The 25,690-nt window shown below is 40.0% G+C and overlaps 1 protein-coding gene across 29 annotated transcripts in view; it reads left to right on the plus strand.

The window, feature by feature from the left end:
* BBX (BBX, HMG-box containing) overlaps positions 1 to 25,690 on the plus strand; it is a 141,244-nt gene that overhangs the window by 55,811 nt on the left and 59,743 nt on the right. For 17 of the 29 annotated variants that reach the window (XM_040647599.2, XM_040647590.2, XM_015297349.4 and 14 more), the window contains 3 exons: positions 17,560 to 17,730; positions 19,270 to 19,512; positions 24,886 to 25,084. In XM_040647599.2, the coding sequence (XP_040503533.1) occupies positions 17,569 to 17,730; positions 19,270 to 19,512; positions 24,886 to 25,084 (604 nt within the window). In that variant the 5' untranslated portion in view covers positions 17,560 to 17,568. Of the gene's footprint in view, positions 1 to 3,843; positions 3,976 to 5,844; positions 5,958 to 8,059; positions 12,612 to 17,559; positions 17,731 to 19,269; positions 19,513 to 24,885; positions 25,085 to 25,690 lie in introns of all 29 variants that reach the window. The other 12 variants (XM_046901225.1, XM_046901215.1, XM_040647676.2 and 9 more) reach the window with 5 other exon arrangements.

Below are 25,690 nucleotides of genomic sequence, written 5' to 3' on the forward strand. Positions count from 1 at the left end.
AAACTTTACTCATTGCAAACTAATGGTAATTGTGGAGCTCAGATTGTGTGGGTTGACAGTTTGTAACAGGTTATGGTCAGTGGCTTCAAAGTAGGTAAGGAGATTGAAGACTGTGGATGTTAGTTGTGACATCTAGTTCTCTCTTGCTGTTCAGATAGGTGTGTACTTCCCCATTTTCCTCTAACTTTGGCATAATTATATCTTAAATACGGCTTTAGGTAAGCCAGAACTGTGCCATCTTATTCATGCAGAAATTGAGGAGTTTGGTGTGTGCAATGAGATCGGGACTGTCCTTGTTCTCTTTTGGCTCTGTACAGCAGCTTTATTGGATTAGGATGGGCTAGATAACCAGAATCTGGCCAGCACCTGACTGTGTGTATCTGAGCCTTTTAACACTGTGTTCAGTCGTGAACAAGTGAGTTGGGTGATGTTACTGAATTGACCCAAATGCTGCATGTAGTCAGGGAGGCCACTGAGATGTGGATGCCTAGTGGGTGTTGAGGTTTGATGGGATGGATGTTGCAAGGTATCACTTCTCTAGGCTGTGTTTCAGAAAAGAAAACTGTTAACTAAGTATTCAAATCTACTGCCTGATGCTTCTGCTGGGAGTACTGTTGTTGCTGTGATAAGGTAAAATAGACAAACTTCACAAATCTCATTGATTTTTTTCTCCATGTAAAGCTCCTTTCATTTGGCTTTCCTAAGCCAAAAAAGTGCCTGAGCTGGCTTTTTGTGTGATCAGCTACACAGCTCAGCTATTCAAATTGTAGCAACTTAGTACTGTTCCTAAGCTCATAGATCTGTTAAACCTAAATAAAGGTAGTGAACTCTCTGAATGCTTTGTTTTGTGATGCTTCAGCTTTGTGGTGTCTTTTATCAGAAATCCATCAGGTTTTTTTTGTCATGCTGGCTGGCACATATGTCTTGAATGTAAGTCCCATCATTCCATCATTCAATTTCATTCCCTTGACATCCCATGGACTTACTGATGTTGAGGAACCTGCCTCAGCTAACTGAAAATAATGGTTATTAGACTGAAATAAAAACTGGAAGCATCTGAGTTGGTTTTAATTTACTAATGTGAGTTCCTGTGTAAATAAAGGCTTATTCTTGTACGTGTAATGTAAATTCCATACTCTAAACAAGGAAGAAATGTTAGAAGCCTATCTGCTGATATGAATGTCTGTACTTGCTTATCAGAAGTTATGTGACTCAGGTAATCTTGAGAAAGCAAAATGTCCAAATACTAAACCCTTGCTGGGTGACGTAACTGGCTTTTACGTTGTTGTGGAGCTTTCTTGTCACTAAGCCCTAGCAGGCTGCAGCATAAGTGATCTGCCGAGATGCATTTTGCGAGATATTAATGTCATGAATTATCTAAAGTGATTCATAATTGAGAAGAGTCTGTCTTTCTACAGGAAAAAGAAAAGAAAAGAAGAAAACCCACAAAGACAAACAAACAAAAAACAGCGCTCTTTTCAGGCTCTTGTAAATGTGTTTACTTAAAATAAATTTCACAGAATTACAAAACCTGGAAGTTGCACATGTCAAATGGGATCTCAGCTATTTCAATTTAGACACATTTTTACTATGCACATAATACAACAGGAAAATTCTAATTTTTGGCGGATTATATCTTGTTTACTTTCTCCAGTGAGACCATTTTAAAACAATCTCTGAGTTGTTGTATGTCTTTATTGCGCAAAGCAGGAAAAACTACATTACAGCTCTATCAGCAGGTTGGTTTTTCTTCACTAAATACCTGTTCAAGGAGCTTGCAATGCATACAGAATGCTCAGCCGTGTTGTAGGTTATGTGAAGCATGAAATTAAAAATCTGAGTATTTATCCTGGGCTTTCCCATCAGTGTGTCATTTGGCTTTCCTATGGACTCCATACTGAAGAGGTTTTCCAAACATATGTCACTTATGTCATCGTGCAGTTCAGGGGAAGTATCCATGCATCCTACAAGCTGCCAGTTTGTTTCTGGGGAATGGTTTTAAACTGAGACAGGGGAGGTTTAGGTTAGATACTAGGAAGAAGTTTTTCACCCAGAGGGTGGTGACGCACTGGAACAGGTTGCCCAAGGAGGCTGTGGATGCCCCATCCCTGGAGGCATTCAAGGCCAGGCTGGATGTGGCTCTGGGCAGCCTGGTCTGGTGGTTGGCGTCTCTGCACATAGCAGGGGGGTTGAAACTGGAAGATCATTGTGGTCCTTTTCAACCCAGGCCATTCTATGATTCTATGATTCCCTCTTTTTGGATCATCTTTCTTCATGAAGAAAACTTGATTTCTATAAGCTAGCATAGGAATTGTAGGCCTCTACTGGCTTGCTTTCCTTGCAGCAGGGAGGGCACGATCTGAAATAGTCTGAGGGTGATTGATAGAACTCTTTTGAGTACAAGGATGACTAGTAGTTAACTAATGCTCTGTCTGTATTCCCAACTCTTATACATGCTGAACAAAATTATTTTTGTGTCTAAGCTTAGTGTTACCTCATATGTATTTTTACAGAGCTTCTTTAGCAAAATGGCGGATGGGAGGGGAATGCTTTCTGTTTTTCAGTTTGTTTTGATCCCTTGTCTCTTCTCCAGAGAGATACTGTTGCAGAGTTGGCTTTTGTGTGTGTGTGCATCTGTGTGATGGTTATTGCAGATACAGCATGTCTGTAATTTTGTGTAATGATACTGTTCTTGTTAACAAATACTAAAGGCAACAAATAATGGACAGTTGTTTTGCAGACATTGCACAGCTCGCTAAATATGTTTTTTGAAACTGAACTTAGAGTAAATTCAAGTTTACAGTTCTCTGTAAAAAACAAAGACACGTCGTGCTAGGACTTCAGGAGACATCCTCTGGAGTTTTGCCTGGAGTCTACCTAAGCACTAGCAGATAGATGGGCAGATTGGTGTGCTGTTACCTGCACGAGGGAAGATTGACCATATTTGATGAAACCACAATTACAGCAAATGGGAAATGTTCCACAGATGCAGCCTTGCTGTATTGTTTACAATTATTTTGACGTTATCAATTATTTAATTAATAAGTAATTGTTTGGCTAACTGTCATTAAGAGGGGAAAAGTTAATGTGATTACTGTCTCACATGATAGAAAAAGCAGGAAATTCTCCTCCACTTGGAAAGATCCAGTCTTGAAACACAGAGAAAGAGGCCTCATCAGCGATTTTTCTCTTTACATCAATAGTTCTGTACTAATAGTTTCTCTTCAGTAAGCTATATTTTGACTTCAGTACAGGTGCAAATGGAGTTTCTACTTGGCTTGTGGCAGAGTAGCTTGATGTAAACCTTCAACAGATATATCATGTCTAAGTACATATCTCTGTTTCCATCTAGGAGTCTCTTCATAAGCATAAAGACCTATATTACAAAGCTCATTAAAAACTTTGTAAGCATTCACAAAAATTCAATTTTACCTGTTGAACAATCATCACAGATCCCCAGCAGCGATCAAAAGAACTGAGAGCAACAGTGTTCCTGCTTTTGTTTCGCTGTGGTCATAAAGATATGAAGATAAAAACCATAATGCCTACCTGTAATCTTAACTATCCAATCTTGTTTTTGAGGTGTGCGTTGCTTGTGAAGTGGCTTTTTTGTGTTGGCTGGAGGTTTATTGTTTTGTTGTTTTTTTTCAGCTGATGAACTCACGAAGCAGTTCTCACCATCCAGCTGGATTGCTCATGCTTGTTTTCTTTCTTTTTTTTTTCATGAAGCCACTTCTTTAACTGTTGGTTAAGAAATGTGTGTTTTAAATAGGCAGTAACATAAGCAAAATGCAAATTCCAAGTTTAAATGATCTGTCTTACTAATATGCTTTCTCCTTTCAGTTTTTATTGGCCTCCGGTGCTTTTTTTTGCTGGTTCTCTGGAAAGCCTTACCCAAAGGAGATGCAGTAAAACAATGCAGGCTGAGATCCTTTACTCGTGACAGCACTGGTTTCAAGTGCAGCAGTTGAGCAGGTTAGAGTTTTATCCCATACTCTTTAGGTGTATAATAAGGCTTTGTTAAAAACAAGTAGCCTACAACAGCAAAAACTCAAATGAAAAGTATAGTGTTTTCCACATGCTGTTCATAGTCAACAAAAAGAATAAAGTCCTAAAGCCATAGGACCTGGCAAGAGAGGGAACCTGTGTGCTTTATGTGTTTTACTTCTTTTTCCAGACCTCAGCATTAGTTACCAGTACTTCTGTTAAATTGTTTCCCCACAGGGTTTTATTCCTTTTATTTTTTTCCTTCAGATCGGTTTTCTATCTAGTTGTGCTGTTACTAGAGGTTTGCCTTTACTACTGTTGCACCTGTCTTCTAGGAAGTATTTCAGCATGTTTGCCTTCATATTTAGGGATTCTGTTTGTTCTGTCAATGTCTGGTTTGTGGTTGGCTTGTTGTTGTTGTTATTCTCCTGTAATGGTAAGCCTGTGCAGTGGAAGTGTGAATAAATGGCAATTGATATCAGAACTAGCATGCTTTTTCCTCTGAGCTTGCTTTGCTTTTGTACTGAGAATATTTACAATGATGAGAACTCATTTGTTCTTCTTAAGCTTTAGCTAAGTGTTTGACTTGTCATAATTTAACCCTGACATAAGGCAAGCTGATGTATTTAGTGCCAATGTCAGAGTTACCAAAGGCCAGCTTTCACAAATCAGGTTTTAGTCTTTAGGACTGAGATGAGTCATTTAATCTGATGCAGTGAAAATAGAAAAGTAGAAAAGATGCTGAGGCATAGACGCTTGTCTTCCTCTTCCTATGATCAGTCAAAATTTTTTCTACTGGGAGCAAATTGTTAAGCTGCTTATGGTGTAATATTGTGAAGATTCTGTGGTGTGTTGCCCAAAGAGCAGAAATTCAGGATTTTTACAGTTAATGGAGGACAAAAATATTATTGGAGTCCACTGAATTAAAGGAATTTCCCCTTCTCCATTAATGTACTAACATGAAAAGAGTGGAGTTGAGCAAATAGGTTGGCACATCTATGCTTATGTCTGTTTCTTTCCCTCACCGCAGTGTCCCAATGTAAACCAGTGGAGGAGCTCAGATTATAGATAATGAACATAGCGTGGGTGCTAGGATGTGTTTTCTGCTGGAACACAAGGAACCAACCATAAGCTGTGGAATTAGTGTTTTCTTGTCCTGTAGCCTGCAAGTATTGATAGCTAATAATGGTTTCTGAGTAACTTGTCACTTTCCCCAGACTTGAGAAAATATTAAATATTCATAAGGATATTATTGAGTGATGAAAGGCTAAATGAATTGTGGCTTCTTGGTTACTGTATTAAGATATCTTTTCTTCCAATTGAAAAGTTTCTAGATGTCTTGTTACAAAATGGTTCGATGTGTCTAGCTTTGGTAATTGAATTGCATTATGAACAAATATCAACAGGTAAGGATCACTCAGAGTTTCAACAGTGAAGGCTTCTGAGTTATTGCTTAATAAATGGAGCATGTTTGGCATTTATGTGTCTATGAAATCTACTCCTTCTGAGAGGGCTTCATTAAGAGCCCATCATTTGATACTCAAGGATCCACAGCCAGGTTTGAGAGGATTTTGTGTTCTGTAGTGAGGTATCCCTGCACTTAAAAAGACAAATCCACTTTCTTGCTTCCTGATGAAGTTTCAGTGCAAATTTGGACTGTTAATAGAAAGAACTGTCCCAGTTGATTTTAAGTGTTTGATTTTTACAGGCTGGCTGATTTTTGTCTCTCCTAAAGAGATCTGTTGTGCCTTCACTTAAGGCTTCTGAAACTTGCATGCCTCACAGAGGTTGCTGCCAGATTAATACATCTCAGCAATTCTAGACTATCTAAAAGACCTTCCACCTCTTTCCTCCCAGACTCCAACCTGACAAAACAGAGCAAGTTCAGCCAAGCTATTGTGGAAATTTAAATAGAAAAGTCCTCTTCGAGCTTGTTAAGTGAAGATCCTTGGGCATCTTCCCTGCTTCCAGTAAGTGTTTGATTAACAAATCATTCTGCGTTATCTCCAAATGCTTACCACCTCATCAGGGATCTGGATTATCAGGGAAGACTTGTTCTTGTTAAGGTACTTGAACGTAGAACACAGACTTTACAACTGGTGTATCCACAGCAGATCTCTGAGGATGTTAAACATCTGGATTTTAGAATTTGTTCATCAGGTGCTAGGTGCAATTTTTTATTGTTTAATTACATGCATTACTTGACCAACAAGCTCAATCACTATCTTGCTTGATCTCAGAGGCTTTTAGGGGTTTTGTTGGACTCAGTATGACTACATCCTCTTCCTCTGACTGAAAAATAAGCTTCCCTTGTCAAAATATGAAAAAAAGCTTGGACTGAATTGGTCTCAGATTTCCAAATGCAATGACAGTGCCATGCTTTGTTTTTAACCTTATTTATTTATTTATTTATTTATTTATTTCAGAGGGGAGAGGCTTCCAAACCTGTATCTGTAGGACTGGTGTCCTACTGGTGTCAGACTGGGTAGCTTTCTGAAAAATTAGAGGAGGAAGGACTGAGCCAAGCAAACTGTGCTCCGTGTTATCCAGCTGGTGATTTTTCCAGCTCTTCTGCATTTAGAATTACTGGCAAATGTGTTAAGGTGGTTGTAATCTCAGGTTATTACAGTTCAAATAGTGCAGTGTCATTGTTCCCGTGGATTTTGCATGGGGTAGAAATCAGACCCTGCGGTGTCTAATCGTGATCTAAGATGCACAGAAACATCTGGGGTACAGCAAGCTGGCTGGCCTCACTTCAGTCCTGGGAAACTGTGGCACTTGTCTTTATTGGAGCCATTTTCAGGCATATGAAGGACAAGAAAATGACTAGAAATAGTTAGCATGGATTAACCATGGGCAAACTGTACCTGATGAGCATGGTAGCATTCTGTGATTAAGTGATGAGGGAAAGGGAGTAGCAGGGCAGCCTGCTTATTTGTTATTTGTTTACTCCTACAGTAGCACAGTGTTTGGCACTTCTTCTGAGAACAGAAGGCTGAGGAAGGCTCTAATTGACTCCAGCTACCTAAAAGGCAATCATGAAGAAGATGGACTGAGTGTGCCAGGGAGGTGATGGAAACTCCTGAACAGTTCTGAAGTTAAGCCTGCCTTGAGCAGGACTAAACACCTCCAGATGCTACATATGTAGCTTTCATTATTTCCTTTTCTTGAAATAATGGTTTATTGGTGCACTTAGATTAAATATATACTATTTTCAAAGGGGAAAGGTGAAAAGATATTTGTCTTCAGTCCTTCATGTGGGACTTGTTTCAAATCCCTACCTTTAAATCTTTAGAAGTGGACTCGGCTGAATCACATGGTTGTCTTACAGTGCATTAAAAATAAACCAATTCTCTTTCTCCTAAAAAGAGACTTTTATGTTCAGCACAACTCAAGGTAGTGATCAATTTTTGGAACATTCAGCATGCATTTGCCTTAAAAATGGAAGTATTGTTCTCTGCTTACTTCTGATGGCTTAGTCTGCAGAATATTTAAAGAGAGATTTTTAGGGAAAACACTGGACCTGACATCTATAGCTTAGGGCATAAAGCTACCTTCCTGATAAAGAGCAGATTTTCTTGCCAGCTTGCTTTCTTCCATCTGAAGTTGTTCATGCCCAGCATCCACTGAGTTTCAGTGAAAGTGGCTGTGAGAATGCAGTGAGAATACCACCAATTAAACATAGGGGCATGAATGCATTCCTCATCTCTGTGGATGTTGTGTAACTTAATGACTGCATGCAGAATTCTAGCTTATTTTTCACATGCATCTGTTTCACACGCACAAAGTAGTAGATTTGTGCTTGGTGTTGCATGGCAATCTGGGGTGAAGTTCTCTGCTAACATGGCTTGGATCATTCTGTTGTGTGGTCTGAGTGGGCATCCTTGTGAAAGAATACACAAAGTAGTTTTATCCTCAAATGGGATAGTCACTCTGTAAGCCAGAACTTTCATACCTTTCAAATTAAATGCACATTCTTATTTAATTAGTTAATTGAAGGTTGAAGTACAGCAATCTAGGTAGTGAGGTACGGAACTATAGGACTTAAAATTATTTCTCTTTTGTTTGCTAGGTGCTAAAAGGGGATTTTAAAGTGCTGAGGAGCTGAGAGCTTTTGCAAGCTAGGCCTGCAGTAAGATATAATTCCTTCTGAGGATTATGCACACCGATGCCTTGTGATCTGACCTCAGCAGATCCATGGAGCTCAGAGGTGGATCTAAAGCATGCCTTACTGAGGAGATGTTTAATGTAATTATCCATGTAACAAACAAACAAAAAGATTGCGAAATGTGGAGGCTTCCTCTTCAAGGGAAGTAGGGACTGGGATCAGAGTTGTGAGCTCCCTTCCAGCTTTGACCATCAGTCTGTTGCATGCCCTCTCTCCAACACTGTTTTCCAGTTGGTAAAGTTATCTGTGTTCTCACCTTTTAAAAACTGCTTTGAAATCTCGATTAAAGAATGAATAAGAGCATAGCTTTTTTTAGTTCAATTTTTTTTTCCCTGTGAATTTAGTTCTACCACAGCAGTGTAGCTGTAACAAGTCTTTTCAGTCAAAGAATAATAGAATATGATGTTTGATGACTGTGTTTTTAACTGTGGCTTTGTCTCGAACTCTGTGGCCTAATACTTTGTAGGGATGGATGTAAGCACACATCCATGTAGCTGTACGTCTACTGAAAAAGCAGATGAATATTCTCCTTTTAGGATTTCAGAAGCCAACTGCAAAGCAACCCAGACAGATACCTTTGTTAGCTGGTTGGCTGCCTGACAGTGACTTCCATGTTTATGTCTGGGCTTTCCAGACAGATACAAGCAAACACATCTGTTAATACACATTGAGCTGAGGAGCTGATGTGCACTACTTTGTTACACAGGTTGTCTCTGTGCCAGATACTGTAGCTTTGATGCATGTATGAAATATGCAAATAATATTTTGCATGCCCTTTTAGCCACGTTCAATCAATGAAATTTACTAATTAACTATACCTACAGAATAAGAGGATATTTGGACTGTTCCATTGTAAAGCTAGCATGCTAAGTCACCAGACTTAAGCAAGTACTTAAGCTTTAGGCCTGTGTAAGATCACAAGTTGAGTTCAACATACAACAGAAGTCTCTTGATATAGCACTATGGATTTTTGGCTGTCTCTGCTGTGAGGACTGCTTGGAATATGATAGTGTGGTAGCTTTATTCTCCAGGATTTTCACAAGTGCTTTGTTGAGACCTTAACTGTTTACTGACATGAGCACATCAGAATTTTCTTTCTCATAATGACAAGTCATTAAGTTGCCTTGAAAAACCTCAAAATAGTGAACTCTCATTTGTGCCTTGTTTTTTTTCCTAATATGACAACAGCATGTGATATAAATAACACGCTTTTAAAAAATAATAATATTTCTTAATGTCAAATGGAGATGAAATTGAAAGTAACCACTAGATGGCGCTTGAAAATTGAGTATTGAGTTATGCTATCTGCTCTCAAAATCATTACGAATTTTGATAGATTTTACATCATTCTGCACATCTCTAAGAAAAGGTGGTGTTTCCAAAAACAGAGTTAAATTAAACTGCTGTACTAAGGAATCTAGTCTACTTTAAAAGCTCATTCCTGATGCAGAAGTGCAGCCTAGAAAGAAGAAGAGTATTTGTAAAACTGAAAAATATGTACAGATTTGTTTTCCACTTATTTTTGTTTGTATCCAACTTAATAGCTCAGTTCTGTCCTGACATTGTGTTTACCTTCTCAAACTCTGTCTAAATTGAGATATTTGGTCAAAATACGTTGTATGTGCTGTTGGTTTAACATTTCTTTTAATATTATTTTAGATCACTAGCTAGAATATTAACCTGGAATTCAGTGGGGGATAAGGGTTCAGAAAGGGATCCAACTCTAAGAGCGCATAGTTTTTCCCTTTATTCATTTTATGTCTTGGCAAGAGAAGCGATTGTGACAATGTGATTGTGCAGAAAATAAGATGGTAGCTAGGAATTTATTTGCCAAGTCAAACTTATGGCATTTCTGTCAGTGGTCATTACAGACTCCCGTTTTATTTGAAAACTCCATGTAGCCTCTTTGGTTCTGAGATGCATGAGGTACATTATTATGATATATTATTATGATGTATTAGCTACTAATACTGGAAGACAAGCAAATCTGACTAAGTACTTTCTGCAGTCGTTTGTCTTGATTCTTCTGCCATAGGAGTGGTGGGTGGGTGGTAGCTGTTCCAGGGGGTTCTTTGGACAGCCATCTTAATCTCTTGTCTTTGAGTTGAAGAAAGCAGAAGTAGATATGCTGCAATGCTCAGTTGTGCAAGGATGTTTTATGGCCTATTAAATATGTATTAAGGGACTAATTCTTCCATTTGCTTACACAGCTGTATTTGGTTCCCCTGACACTGGTAGCAATTATGATTGAATTTTGTTATGAAAGCGTTACGCACATGGTAAACCTTAGAATGGATTACAGTGGCGATGGACACAAGCCACGTTGTCTGCTTTTTGTGTAAGATGCTAGGACACAATCAACAAGAAGTGAAAAGGAGAGTCAAACAATTTTCCCATTCAGCTCTTCTCAGCCTGCGATGTCTACAGCAGTAACATCTCATTTATGCTGTTTTCTGCCGTGCAAAAGGATTTGCTTGTACTACTGCCATGACTGGACCTTAAAGAAACTTGTATGCCTGATAACCAAAGATGAAAATAAAGCTTTCAGATTGGCAATTAAAAAAAAAAAAGGCTTTTTATAAACCCATTTGCCAGCCTAAAAAGGCTCCGAACAAAATGCTAAGCCATCCCTCTTGTTAAGACAAATTTCAATTTGACTTTACTTTCTTAGCCCCTTAGTGAGGAACCTCCTGCTGAGCTGAAGATACCCTCACGTGAATTTGATGATGAGAGTACACACGTACCAAAGTTCATTAGGTGTTTCCTGTGGTCATTTTACCTGTGATCTCGCTGGTTGCAAAGCTCTTTAGACTGAGATAATATGTTTAGTGATTTGCAAAATCCTAATGATTCGGTTAACAAATCACAAAGGTTTTCATTTTAGCATAATACTAAAATAATGCTAAAATAATGGCAAAGCACAGGAATGGCAGCTCTCTCTCTCCTCTTTAAACAGTCAGAAGTAGTCTTGATCATGCAGGAGCACCAGAAGGATTTTTGGGAGTGTGTATTTCAATGGTAGCTCAATTCTGGCTGCATGCTTTCATTGCTGTTGAACAACACTGCTGTCTTCTGAATTTTCTCTCCTGCTTTCCAAGAAGTGTTTTTTGGATTATGCTGTTGCTATGGCCTATGCTGCTCTACAGACAGGCACTCTCTCTTAGAGGAGGTGGTTGCATTTTGCAGTCTCTCCATGTCCCTGGAGGAAAAGTGTGTTCCTGATAAATGGTGCTGGCGTCAGCAGAGGGCTTTTGTAGCTCTCGTTGTTGTTATCCCCTCCTCTGTGGGAGGAAGCATCGCAAAGCACGTTGGGCTCTGCCATGTCTTACGCTTTTATTCTGCTCACCTGCCAGGATTTGTTGGCTGTCTGTCCTGTTGTGGCAGGGAAAAAAAAGGGAGCAGAAAGAAATACTGCTTTGAAGAAAATAGGTGCTAAATCCCTCTGCCCTGAGGGATTGCTTCTCACTTACTTTGGATTAGTAGCCCAGGCATGCCGGTGTTAGGGTAGCTGCCCTACGATAGGTGTGTAGGAGGCATGATGCTTCTCCTTGACTTGTTTGCCCAAGGCAGCTCCTGCTGGGGAGGGCCCCTCTGGGCCCTGTCCCTGCAGCTTGTCACACAGAGATGCTGACCAGCAGGTGGGGGAGGCCACCTTAACATGTTCCTGGAGTAGGCCTAGCTGCGGCCTGCGGCTATGGATGTTTTGTTACTTCTGCCTCTGCAGCTGCTGAAGGCTGAAATGAATCCTGTAATGATAAACAATAAATGATAATGATATGTTTGTTGAGATGCTGTCTTCAGACAACAAGTGGCTGTGGGACGAAGCCATGCAGCCTGGAAAGAGACACTGACACAAAAAGGAGGGTGCAGTTAGGCTGGTTTTTCAAGAGGTTTAAATGTTGTACTTCTGGGGGTTTCTGTTTGGAGGCACTAATGCTGTTTGAGTAAGAATGTTAGCAATTTACACTGCCAAACCCTCTGGTGCAACATGGCTTCCCCTGTTCAGCACAGCAGCACTTTGCGGCACTGGGAGGGGGAGCAGCGCCCCTCTCTGCCACCTCAGTGTGCCGTGTCCTAAGGACAGGGGCATGGAAATCATTAGATTGGCTTGGACTTTTTCTTTTTTCATCACGTGTACCTGTCAGCAGTGGGGAGTTGTGTGTTTAAGAACATGGACCGTAAGGGTGAGCTTTCCATCTCCCCCCTCCCCCACCCGTGCAGTTGGGGGGGCTCGGAATTCTGTGGAGCCGAGGCAAATTTGAAAGTAAACAGCTGCATCTCAACTGCATCCTTGCCCTCGCTGGTGGTGTTCTCCTCCATCCACAGCTTCGTCTTCCCCTGTGCTCAGCTTTGTCTCTCTACCAGAGTGCTGAGAGCACCTCGAGCCCCCCACCAGCTGCCTCAGCCGGCGGCTGCACCTCCTGGGAGCCTGCTTGTGCCTGCTTCCCTGTAGCAGGTATTCATTGTGACTTCTGTGGGTGGCTGTGGGGTGTTTGGTTGTGTGTGGAAGTGGTGGTATTTCTTCTGGACAGGAACCGTGCAGCCTAACCAGAGCAAACATGGGGGTGGGTGGTTTGCCACGCGATCGCTGAGGCTTTTGTAAAGAGCCATATCCAAAATGCAGCAAGACCCATGCACACTGCCTCAGTGAGGCTATTTGAAAGGTTGTTCTCCACCACGTGATCATTTTACTATTTGCTTTTTAAATGTGTAATTGGTGTTTGAACTCCTGTCTGTTTTCAAAGGTTATATTTAGGGTAAAATGAGGCAGAAAATAAGCGTTTTTGACCATTCCCAAGCCATCTGTCACTTCATAAAGGTTGCTTTTCTCGGTTCAGATGTTGATCGTGTTGGTTCAGCAATTGGTACCTTCCAGCAGTGACGGTTGTAAGGTAACTGCTGATAGTGCTTACCTAATGAGTGGCAGTTACCTGGTGTTCAGACTGGAGAAAAAACATCCAATTACTAAGCTTTAAGCAGGGTGTTGTCTGAAATAGCCATTTGCCATAATAGGATGGAGTCAGCTGCTTGTTCTTCATAAGGAAAGCTTAACGGTTTATGTCTGTGCCAGAGTTTTGTTTTTTAATTTCCTAGTCAGTTCACTCATACATACATAGTAGCAGTAGCATCTGGCTCCTAGGTGTTTGCCTTTTGAAGACAATATTTGTAAAAGAGGGTTTACCTCTTTTTTTTTTTAATGAGGATGTTCCTGATGAACTTCTTACAAAGCAAAATATTACCTTATTGTTTTTTTTTTTTCTAATTGTCTTCTATAAATGAAGAGGAGGGAAAAAAAAAAAAGAAGTAGAAAGAAGAGGGGGGAAAAGAACCCACCAAACCTGAATATCATTATTTAAAATCAGCTGTCATATAGTGACTTTTCAGTAGATTATGTATCTCCTGCCATCTTTTGAAGCCTTTCCTTTTCTTATGTTACACTTAAACCACATGGAGAGATTCATGTTCATGTTAATGCCTTTTAAAAACCAGTTACTTGAAGTGGTAACATAAGCACATTCAATACTCCTGGCACAGTACACATAAACATTCCCATGTATTAAGTAAAAGCATTATGAAGTTTTGTTCTTCCATCATGCATTTTTGCTATCTGCTTGTGGCTTTGGTTTGAAAGCAGATTTGGGTTACAGTCAGCACTTCAGATGCCCTTATTTCCATTCCGACTGTCAACTCTGAAGAATTAACAATGACAGTATTAACCAAAAGCAAAACTAAATGATGTCCATGTAAAAAGGCAAGTGAACACTAGTAACAGATGTATTCCTGTTGTTATTTTTTTTTAATTTAATCATCTTGATAGCATAGGAATAGCTGATGTTCTTGGGCTTGGGTTTAAGGATTTAAATTCTTATTTTTGAGGTAAAAAGAAGGAAGCAACTCAGAGCTTAGTTTAAGAGAATAAGGAATAGTTTAAATTCTTAACAAAATGAAAGTGTGTCTTTAAAAATTAAGGAAGACTTGTTGCTGACTTGTTGCTGTGTTGCATGTGGTGACAGCCTATCCCAAATGTCTGCCAGCAAACAGAACTCCACTGAGTCTCAGCATGTCCCCTATTAAGCCATCTCATCTCTGAAAGTAATAAAGCTCATTAATGGCTTTCTGCTGTGAAACAATAAACAATATATTCACACACTGGTCAATAATTAGTGCCAACTAGCTTTTGTCCTTCATTACAGAAGTATTCCGACTCAATTATTCTAGAACTAAAAGAAACTTATTTAAAAAAAAATCCTTTTGTATTCACATAGGTGTATTTTTTTTTTACAATGCAGCAGCCTCCTTTTGTATGGGAATTCAAATGCCTCCTCAGCCCACTAAACTTGAGAACGTGACTTCATTGCCTGGTCTCCTGCTTCTTTGTTGAAACAGCTCATTTCAGTGACTCCATAGCCCCCAAGACTATGATGCATTAGTATCATAGTTGTTCTCTTGTCGCTTTTGGTTTTATGAAGTTGCTCTGTTTTTTTTAAAGTAGTGAGAATTTTGATGGTGTGAAGCAGCAGACTTACATACGGATGCATAATAAACATCAGAAAAAGATGAGCAATCATTCTTCTCGCTTCTCTCTCTCATCCACCTCTTCTCTTGAGGGATCTTATTTTCTTTTTTTTTTTCCTCTGAAGCCCTATTGTGTGTGTGTGTATTTATAAGACATTCAAGCAAATTGTGACTCTCTGTTCAATGTGTCCAGGACCAGAAAGGGAATAAATCAGCCAGCACAGAAAAACAAACAGAACAAAACAAAACACCAAAAATCTTTCTGTTGGTGCAGTACCTCTGAAACATTTGATCTGTATCTGCAATAAAGGTACGCTGAAGGTATGTCTTGCTGTCAGTGGATCACAAATGTAACCTTGACAGGAATCTTCTGCTCATGTTATGAAGCATATGTGACTTATTTTAATCGAAGCTGTCCATGCTTCTGCCTTGTCTTCTTAGAGTGTCCCTTTTTTTTTCCCCTTGTGTCTGTCACTTAATCTTTCTTAAGCCAAAACATATCTTGTAAAATTTTGTTAGCTGGTTCTAATGGTTTTTACTCTTGCAAACTTTGAAAAGTTACTAAATCTAACTTATATATTTTGACTGATATTATAGAAGAAATTACATTTTTTTTGAGACGTGGTTCATAAGTTCCAGTTATTACAAACTTCATAGTTGAAGTGCTGTGTGTATTCTATCCTATTTCTGCCACAGGTCCTGCAGGGACTGCCTGTGACTTGTTTTGTGACTTTCAATGGAACCATTTAATTGTACATGCTTCAGTTCTTATGGGATCCAAGTCCAGGTTTGAAAAGCTTGCTGGTAGGGATACTTGCCAGCATTCAGGGATCCTTGTGAGGGAGAGAAGGAAGTGATGTTTTTGCTGATTTCTCTCTGCCGGTTGCTTTTCTCTCAGACAAAACCAGAAACTAACATGCTGTTGATCATATGTCAAGGGGAAAAAATGCAAAAAATAAGTAGAATCTAAGGGATCCGCTAATTGAATTGCTTTGTTGTTTTGCCATTCAGAAAGTAATTAATAAAAATTCAGAAAGTAAGCAATAAAACTTGTGCTGTCATTTAATCACTGATGCATTCATTTGAACATTGAACGTCTTGCGTATGAAATTGCATTGTCAAAATGTTCCATGCAAAAAAAAAAAAAAAAAAAAGAAGTCTGAGACTTGAAAACTGAAGCTCTTCAACAGTAATACTGCTACACTGTTGATCTGCATCAGGCAATACCCTGAGTGGCAGAAGCAGATGGTGGTTCCGTGTTTTAGGAGGAGACACGGGTGGGAATCACTGTGCAGCACTGTACATGGCAAAATGTACTTCTGGATAGGAACAACTTCAAACTTGCATTTCACAATACCGAACTGCTGCTCAATTTTTTTTTTTCACCTTTTACTGTTCTTTTGAAACTGAAGTTGTTCCTGTGTAGCTCATTTCCAGAGTGTGCGTTGGTTCCTCTTTACAAGTCCCAGATAAAGATTTTGGTGAAATGTTGCTTGATTCTTTGCTATATAATAATTGCTGAGAGGACAAGTGTTACTTGTGGAAAATTAACAGTGATAGCCATGAAATCAAAGTTTAAACGCTCTCTGTTCAGAAGCAGGATGATAGGAACAGCAACGTGTGGAACCTAACAGAAAGCTGCTAAGTCCCCCTCCCTGGAATCATTCACAGGGCAGCAAAATATCACTGATGAACAAGGAGGGATGGCGGGACTTATAAAATCTAGTGTATAAGTTAATGCTTGAGTCTGCTTACTTCAGGGTTCGGCTTTTTCATCAGTGAGTGGTGTCTGAAGTTCCTTCTGCTTTCTGCACTGTTCAAGTCAGCAAGGGAAGCAGCTGCTTATATGCATTTCTGGAGTAAACAAGAGCGTATCACCAAAATGCCAGTGAATTAACCACCAAGAATCACCCTGGGAAAACATCAGCTAAAAGTAGAACTAGTAGTTGCAAAATACATATGTGTGTGGCACGAGCTGTGACAGCTCTTGCTGCTGGACGCTGCTGTGTGAAGTGATCCCAGCGAGGTGTTTGATCTGTGCAAGTCAGGTGTAAGAGCTATGTAAGTGCATTGAAGATCTTACCTGGGTAAAGCAGATCTTCTGAGTCATCTCGGACATTGGTAGTTAGCCTGTGGTGAGGATGTGTTCTTACTGAGAGGTACTTTAAGAGGTATTTTGAAGGACACACATGCAAGACAAGTATGAGAAATTTATTTACCTTCTGCAGGCCCTTGGTTGCATGGATGGTTTTCTGTACACAGGCGCTTGTAGATAAGTCCTTTTTAGGAGTGTCAGAATAACTACTTCTGGTTGTTTGCTTCAAATCTGTCTGTGAAAATTCATTTCTGTTAGGCAAGGAGTCAGATTTCCTTATGATACTTTTTAGTAGTAGCACTCTGGAAATCCTAGCTCATAGTGTCATGAGGTTCTGCATCAATACTGCTATACAAGTATATGATTAACAGATGAGTTGGTGGTTATACATTGGTTAAAAAGAGGGATTTTCTGACTTCTTCTGTGCCAAAATATAAAGAACTACAGTGGGAATGGCAGTAGGAGAGTAGTGAGTTTCACTGAGTTAGTGAAGTGTGAGCACTTCTGTTCTGCCAGTTAGGCAAGAGTGTATCTGAGAGCTGAGTTGGCTAGTGTGCTGGTTTCATCCTCTTAAACTGTTTGTCACTAGTTGATTGGGTGGGAATAGTTAGGAAAAGATTCATCCTTGTTGGTAGTGATGGTTGAAATAAACCTCTACCTACTACCTTGCCAGAATCTTCTCAGTCTTGCACTGGTGCTTCTGGCATTTGTTGTTGGTTTCTATAAGTATCTATATGATGGTCATTTGTGCTTAAGGGTTTGTTGTGAACATATGACTGTTTTTGTATGGCAGGTCACAGTAATGAAAGGCAGTAGTAGGAATAAGGATCATTCGACAGAAGGAGAAGGAACTGGGAAGCGACCAAAAAGAAAGTGTCTTCAGTGGCATCCCCTGCTTGCCAAGAAACTCCTTGACTTTTCTGAAGAGGAGGAGGAAGAAGAGGAGGAGGAAGATATTGATAAGGTAGACTTCATTGGATACTTGGGCTGTAGAAAGTGAATGCTGGGTCAGATTCACCTCAGCAGTGTTTTTATTCTATTTCTTGCTTTTCTCTTTCCCAAGCTAACCTAGTCAATTAAAAAGATAAAGAAGGCGATACCGTGCACATAATGCTATAATGAGAAGTAGCAAATAAGAAGAAAATGTGGATTGTCAATCATGCAATCATGATTTAAAAATCTTTGACAAACCCCTGTTTTTTGAGTTAGTTTAGTAGTTTTAACCAAGTTACTTTAATAGCATGTTACACATCTTGGTCTTGATTGCTTAAGGTAGTCATTATGATGTATTTTTAATCATTTATTTTAGACATAGTGTTAGCCGATGCTTAATATCTGCTTCCAGTGACTTTGAGGACATACCAAGCTATAATACTCTTATTTTTCTTAAAATCTGAAAGATTGAAAGAGAAAAAGAAGGGAAGGCTGACAAAAAAATTATACTATCTTTGTGTAAGAAATTCAATCTATCTTCTGGAATATTGTGAGCACAGCTTGAATAGTCTCCCTGTTCTGACACTCGCTATTTTGATGCTGTTTAACGATACTAGATGTACGCTTCTTTCATAAGGACTCCACTGTGTCACCTCACAGATATACACTTAGAGTCAACCTCTCTAATGAGACGTGGGTATGGGAGCTGTTGGTTTTGGAGACACAATATTTCCATTGTGTGGATAATGTTCATATAGGCATCTCCTTGATGCCCTGCTAAGACAGGAGTGAGAGATCAGTGCTGAGGAGGCATACTGGAAAGGACGAGTGGTTCTTGACAAGGATAAGGAGCAACTAGAAGGGGACAGTGCTGTCTATTGACCTCATGGGTCACTTTCCACTATGTAATATAAAATAGCAATGTTGTGGTTAGGTAGGTGGTGGCTTTCTGTCCGGTACTAACTTCATTAAGTTATAACTAGCTTTCTGTGGTGTGACTGTTACGTGAATAGTGTGCTGGTCTCTGAGCTGAGTGAGTGCATTTCGGTAGTGGATTCTGTTGAGAATTGCTCTCTGGCAGTGACTGGGCTGCAATGCAGTGGTTGTAGTGCAGTACAGCCCACAAGCTGGGAAATGAACATCAGGAGCTGGTGAAGCAACTGGTACCTGCGTACTCTTGTTCCTGTGCACTTTGTCATTGTGAACTCATGTCACTGAAGTACAAGGCAGCTCAGCTCACTTAGTGAGATAAGACAAAGATGGTATCTAGTATGTAGGAAATGGGGGTAGGGAGGATATCCTCCTTTTATCCCATTTAGGGTGATTGTTAGAGAATAGTCCTCAGCTTAGAAATCTGTTCCACTTGCAAATCAGTGCTTAAGTCTTGAATGAACCTTGGGCCTTTGGACAAAGTCTGATGTGGAATTCCTGATCTTCTAGGTGGAATGGATGGCCTTTAGAGACATGCCTACAAGTCTGTATGCGTCTTCCTCACTCAGACAAAGCATATACTCAGTCTCTGAGAAGTAGGAATAATCATGTTTACATCCCTTTCCTTTGGTTCTATCAGGTGCCTCTCCTTGGCGCTGATGGTTTAGAGCAGGATGCTGATGAAACCGAAGATGACGAGTCCTCCGAGCAACGAGCTCGCCGACCAATGAATGCATTTCTCTTGTTCTGCAAACGCCATCGCTCTCTGGTGCGAAAAGAACACCCTCGCCTCGATAACCGTGGCGCAACCAAGATCTTGGCAGATTGGTGGGCTGTTCTAGATCCAAAAGAGAAGCAGAAATACACTGACATGGCCAAGGAGGTAGGTACCACATGAGTGGATGATGTAAAGGGAGCTTATTACATGGTTGTCTGTCTTATGTTTCTTAGTATATGAAAAACTTTTTGTGGGGTCTCTCTTTTCTCTGAACTCCTTAGCTTACCCAGTGGAATTATGGTACCCAGAACCAAGTTGATCTTGCTTTGATTCTCCTGGTCTTGCAGACCAGAAAGGATGTAAATAAGTCTACGCAAGCTAATATGGCTCTAGTAATCATTTGAACAAAGCATGTGCCTTCTGTGGTAGATACAACCTGATAATCCCAGCAGTACAAACATTAACGTAATAGATTGTGGCTTTTGAAAACACTTAATTACGCAGTTCTTGTCAGCTGACTGTAATGATACTTATATCATGCTGCGCGTTTGCTGTCAATAATATAGCTTGACCAAGCCAAAAGTATAGTCAACAAATTCAGTGCCATTTTACTTATGATGTTAAAGGGTTTTAAAATTAGTTTAAGTACTAAGTACTTACCAGTTTAAGTATTCTCCCTATACATTGATAGTAGAGTGTGCAAGGCACACAGTTACTTAGGCTAATAATATTCCTCTGAAAGAGATTGTAGTAGTGATATGTGTGATGTAGATTTTGTGTAACCATTGAATTCAATCTTAGAAAAAACAACAGAGGGCCAGTGAGAAGGAAGAGCTTCTCTCAATTGTTGAGTAATGTTAGGATACTTCAAGAAGTACAGATAGCTGTGAAACAGTTGGGGAAACCATAGCCTGTGTCTTCCATGTCACCTGAACTTGACTACTGCTGTTAACACATGTATGTAAAATCTGGCCATTCAGTAGTTTGTTGAACATGGAACGCACAGGAACAGCGACAGGTTTTGCAGAAGGGTCCTTTTTAAAGCATAAGGCAGGGTAGCCACGGTGTTTAAATACTTGAGTCTCGGCTTTGTTCAACCATTCCTGATGTGTTCTGCATTCCCACTTACAGATTAGTGATGCTTCTTGAAATGTGTGGGAAAAGGGCAATTAGGAGGCTTGGTACAGATACAGAGAGAGGAAAAATGAAAATGAAGAAAGATGGTTTTTTTGGAAGAGACAAACCTTCTGGTTATTTAGTCTTTTGTCTTGCTGAAGGAAACTCATTCATTAAGAAGGAAAATAACTGCAGAATTCCTGTATGAAGTGTCACATCTGAAGCTATTAATAATACTGTCAAAAAATCATTGTTTCTATAGTAATTTATTTATTTCTTCTGGCACAGAGCGAGTTCCATATTCAACGTCAAAGAGAAACAATAAATCTTTAGGAGTCTCTGCTTCCAAGAATGTGTAGAACAGAGACAATGTATAATTTCTATTCCTTAAACAGTTGCGTTACAACAATAATTAGAAGCTATAATATGTCACTGAAAGTATCTTTGCAAACAAGCCTCTTCTGTGTGTGGATCGCTTGTTTAACGCTCACTCTTTCAGTTAGGATTACTGCTGATACTGTCAGAAGGATGCTAATATCAGTTCTAGTGAGAGCTGTCTATTGATATTTTGGTTTTTCTTAACAAGAGCATACTTAAAAGTCAAAGTTGAGTGCCTTTGGAATTACATCAAAGTACTGTTGTAATTTTCTCTTTAGGGACGTATGTATACTGACAAGCCACATTTGGGTAAGATAAGCTCAGTCACTATATTTTAAGCCTCAGTGAGCTTATGTATGTATATGTGTGTGTATATATATATATATATATATATGAATTGCAATGGTTACAACTTCTGTTGGATTATGAACTTGAGAATAGTTTTATTACTTGAAGACAGTTTATAAAACAAGTTAACTCAGGTCTAGCATCTGGTAAGCAACTTTGTTTATCACTTGCGTAGTACCAGCAACTGTTAGTATCTCAGCAGTATGTAAATCAAAGGATGAGTGTGTGTACTTACACATGTCTAGCTCTATGATTTCTTAAAAAAAAAAGAAATCTAGAATTTCTAAAGACAATGAGTGGGGTACCTAACACTTCGCCAAATGGAATTATGAAAAGTTTCCTGGTTGGTTAGACCCCTTTCCCTGAGAGGATAATGAGGCCTGTGGTCCACTCAGGAAATTCTGGAAAATCCCTTTTATGTACCTGCCTGCCCCTTGGGGTGCCTTAATTTCTTAGAAAAACTGGCCCATGATCCCTCTTATTTTCAGTAATGTGGTTGAAGATCTATTGGAGCAGCCCTTGCCCTGGAGATGTCATACTCTGTCTGCAGTGGCACACCTGAGCTCTTCTCCACATGAGTCCTTTGCCCATGATTTCCCAGATAAAGCCAGAGGGCCCAGAGCTCCCTCAGTTGCTGCTTTGGCAAAGGAGAAGACAAATGCCTGGTTTCCCTGGTGCGGCCTGATGAGCTCACTGATGAGCTCACTAGGTAACCTAACAGCCTTCAGGAATGAGGAACAGTGTAGTATTTTGGGGGATTTTTTTTGTTTATGGAGATCTCTTGTATGATTTTTACTTATTTATTTTTTCATAGAAAGTTGGTGGAATTTACACATATATTTAACATTTAAATATGGTGACTGCTGCCCAGAGGCGTAGCTTGAATCCACTCTGTGAGCTTCTGAAGAAGCAAATTTTTTATTTGGTTATGATAGCAACTCAGGGAAGTTACATTTAAGTGCAGCACCTTTTCTGACCTCGGCTCTGAAGTGGCACCTGTCCCACCACATAATGCATCCTTCCCCAAGCTTTCACAAAGAGGAATGATGCATCATACCATTCTCTCAAACATATCCTCTTCTTTTTTCTTCCTTGTTCTTTTTTTTTTCTTTTCTTTTCAATTATTCTACCTGAGATTTCAGGTCATGACCCTATGGGGCAGTCCTGAAGGCACTGGTGTGCTACTCTGCCTGGGAACAAATGTGGTGCCTTTACTTTCCACAATAAGAAATTACTTTTTCTTTTTTTTTTTTTCTTTTTTTTTTCTTAAAGTGACTTTAGAGACTTCCTTAGGCCACTGTGTTAAATTGGTTTACTGCACAGTTGGTTGAATGGAGGAAAAGAGTAAGCTCTCCTATTGCCTTCGGCTGTTTCTTGTTCCTGTGTAGCTCATTTAAGTTATCTTCTCATGACCTGCCAAGCAGAATCTATCACTTCTTTTTAGGTCTTGGTCTAATAGTCATGACAATCAATACTGAAAGTCTGCCAGAGGTTTGGACCAGGACCCTGTATGCCTTTTATAGAACTGCTTCTTGGTTGTTGTTGAACTTTTACATTTATTTATCTTCCTTTTAGCACAAGTGTTGAAATTCTGAAAGTAGCCGCTGAGTTGTCCTCCCTGAAGTGACTCCTGAATGGGGTTTCAAGAGTGCTGTTAACATTAACTTTTTGGCTTTGCAGAGGCAAAAATCCATTAATACACTCTGCCACTTGTATTGCCCTTGTTGGAAACTGATTAAAAGCTTATTGCTGCTTCGTCTTGCACATGGTGTGAATTATGGTTCTCATTTGATGGGCAGCCTGTCAAATTAATCCGTGGAATAATTCAATTATTTAGAGCAGCAATGCTGATACAAAGAGCTTACGTACTTCATCGCTAGAGGTTCTGTGCTTTTAACTCAGCAGGCTGGAAACATGATTCATGAGTGGGCTGGAGCTTTAACAATGGAAGGCAAAGCTTTCTTTGTGCATTTCCTTTCCACCTCTTCCCTTATCCCCTCCCCTTCCCTTCCCTGGTGAGGCTATTTTTGTGGTCTGCATTCAGTGGTGAAATGAACTCCCAAACCAAACTGAGGAAAAGAGAAAAGGGGTGAGGTGAGGGGTGCCATGGTCCTTCATTTGCAGATTTAGTACATCTTCCCTGTTCAGAAAATACAGGGTGTATGTGGGTCAGCAGCCCCTGCAGATTTTTATTATTTATAGCCATTTCTATAAATACAGGACTTGACACAGTGGGTTCACACAGTGCCGTGCTGCTTGTAAATTGGATCATTTTTATCCTTGCTACAGTCTGGAGGTAGAGAGTGCCAGCTGGTAGTGTAAGACGGAAGTGAAAGTAAGAGAGATGCGCATGTGGCAGGGAGGCTGCCACAAGGCACGGTGCTGTGTGTTGAGCTGGGAAAGAATGTCAGTGACTCTGCTAGAGGGCAGGGCTCTGAGCGCTCTTTCTGTTTTGATACCAGAGGGAGTTTTTTCCCCTCTGTGCGAGTTCCTGTGCATGTGTATGTGTGAAACATAGGTGCTTTTCTGTGGTAGAATTGGGATCGCGGACAACTGGGTAGGTGGGAGCGTGTGTCATCACAGAAGCAGCTTTCTGCAGCTGCCCTGGCATACAGCCGAGGAACTCACTTGGTTGCTTGCAGCCGTCAAGACCAGACCTACCTAATAATGGCTTGGGAGGAATTCAGCCCCTTCTCCCTGCAGTGAGCAATGGTTCATGCTTGGCAGCGTGCCTCCCACGGCAGCAAGTGCTCCAAGTCACTATCACTTGTTAGACAAACATTTGCAGCTGGAATGTTTGGCATGTTCCTCTGATTAGTCTGTTCTCTACCTTGCAGGTCAGCAAATTTGAAATACTGAAGCGTGCTCATCTTACTGCTGTTAATATTTAATTTAATTTTATTTTATATTTCTTTCCTGGGCTGCAAGATACTTGGGAAATGTCACTGCAGTGTTTGAGAATAGAATAGATCCCCACCTTCCCCTTTATTACCTCCCCCAGCCAAACCCTGTAGGATCCAGGTCTTCCCCGTGTGTAGTCTTGCTTAGGTGTTTTGCTGCCTCATACCAAGAAGACAGAAAACAACTAAGATATGTGGTCAAGGCCAAAGGAAATTTTAAGTGGTCCTAGTTCATTTTATTGCAGTCATGCAGGATTGTTTTGGGGAGAGTGCTGGGGTGACTTATCAGAAACTACTGAAAAAGAGAGAATACTGGAAGCAGTTTATTTTCTAATGAACGTGCTTGGCTTGGGAAAGAATTTACTCCAAATATTTTAACATATCAAACTGTTAGGGAACGAGTGCAAAGGGGCATTACGCTGCATTTATTGCCAAGCGAATGTTTTCATTTCATTCAAACTAGAAAGAAAACAGACCGTACCTGAAAAAGAATTCAGGAAGCTGTCTTCTCTGTTTCCCAGACAGTGAGCATACAAGCCCCAGGGAGCTGTTTGCAGGATCAGAACTTAGGCCTGATGTGCATAATAAACCCTTAGGGAAGGAAAGAGAAAAGTGACTTTTTTTTAAGTATGGCTTTGCTTATCTTCGTGTTAGACTATGCTGGTGGTTGGACTCTAAGCACGTGGTTAAAAAATCAAGGCATTTAAGGATTATTTATTGAATCCTCTTACAAGCAGTGCACTCTGCTGTCCTGTAGATAATGTCATGATCAGTAATTTTTTCTTTTCTTTCCTAGTACAAAGATGCATTCATGAAGGCAAATCCAGGGTACAAGTGGTGCCCCACAACAAACAAACCTGTGAAAACCCAGACATCCACTGTTACAAGCAGGAAGAAGCTGTGGGCCTTCCCTTCAGATTCTGCAAAAGATATACCAAGCCCAAGAAAAGTGACAAAAAGTGAAGAAATGCCACAGCTTAACTTTGGGATGGCAGGTGAGACTTCTGTCTTGTGAGGTTTCTCATAAGTGAACATCCTTTTTTTTGTTTCAGGACTTGACATTGAGGTTGAATTGCAAGACCTACAGATACGTTTCATGTCCCCAAATTAGGTTGCTAAGACTGTATTTAAACTTCTGCATAACAACTTTGTACCATTTTCTATAGTTTATGTTTGTTTTTTTAGAGTCAAGTCCAGATATATGTGACATCTTTTAAGATGTGGTCATTTGGAGTCCAGATGCGATTTATTTTTAGCTCAGGATTGTCTGCTGTTAGAACTAGAGATTTTCATTTTCTAGTTCTTGTGCATGGCTGTTCCTGAGGAACTACGTTTTCTGTATTCACAGCAAGTATAATTTCATTTTACTTAAAAAAGAAGTAAAAACAAAAGTCAGTGCAGTTGGAGAGCTTGTACTGGTGAAGAACAGACAATCTCTTACTGATAATCCACAACTAGCAGAAACTGTTGCAGTTGTGACCTTTAAAAATAGATAAATTAATGTTCTTAAATACTGTCAGTTTAAGAACCAGGGTGGAAAATTATTCACTCACACACGCACCTTTCCTCTTTGAAGTTTCTCATTTTATAAGTGCTGATGC

This window comes from Gallus gallus, chromosome 1 (genome assembly GCF_016699485.2).
Source record: "Gallus gallus isolate bGalGal1 chromosome 1, bGalGal1.mat.broiler.GRCg7b, whole genome shotgun sequence".
In the NCBI taxonomy this organism is placed as follows: Eukaryota; Metazoa; Chordata; class Aves; order Galliformes; family Phasianidae; genus Gallus; species Gallus gallus.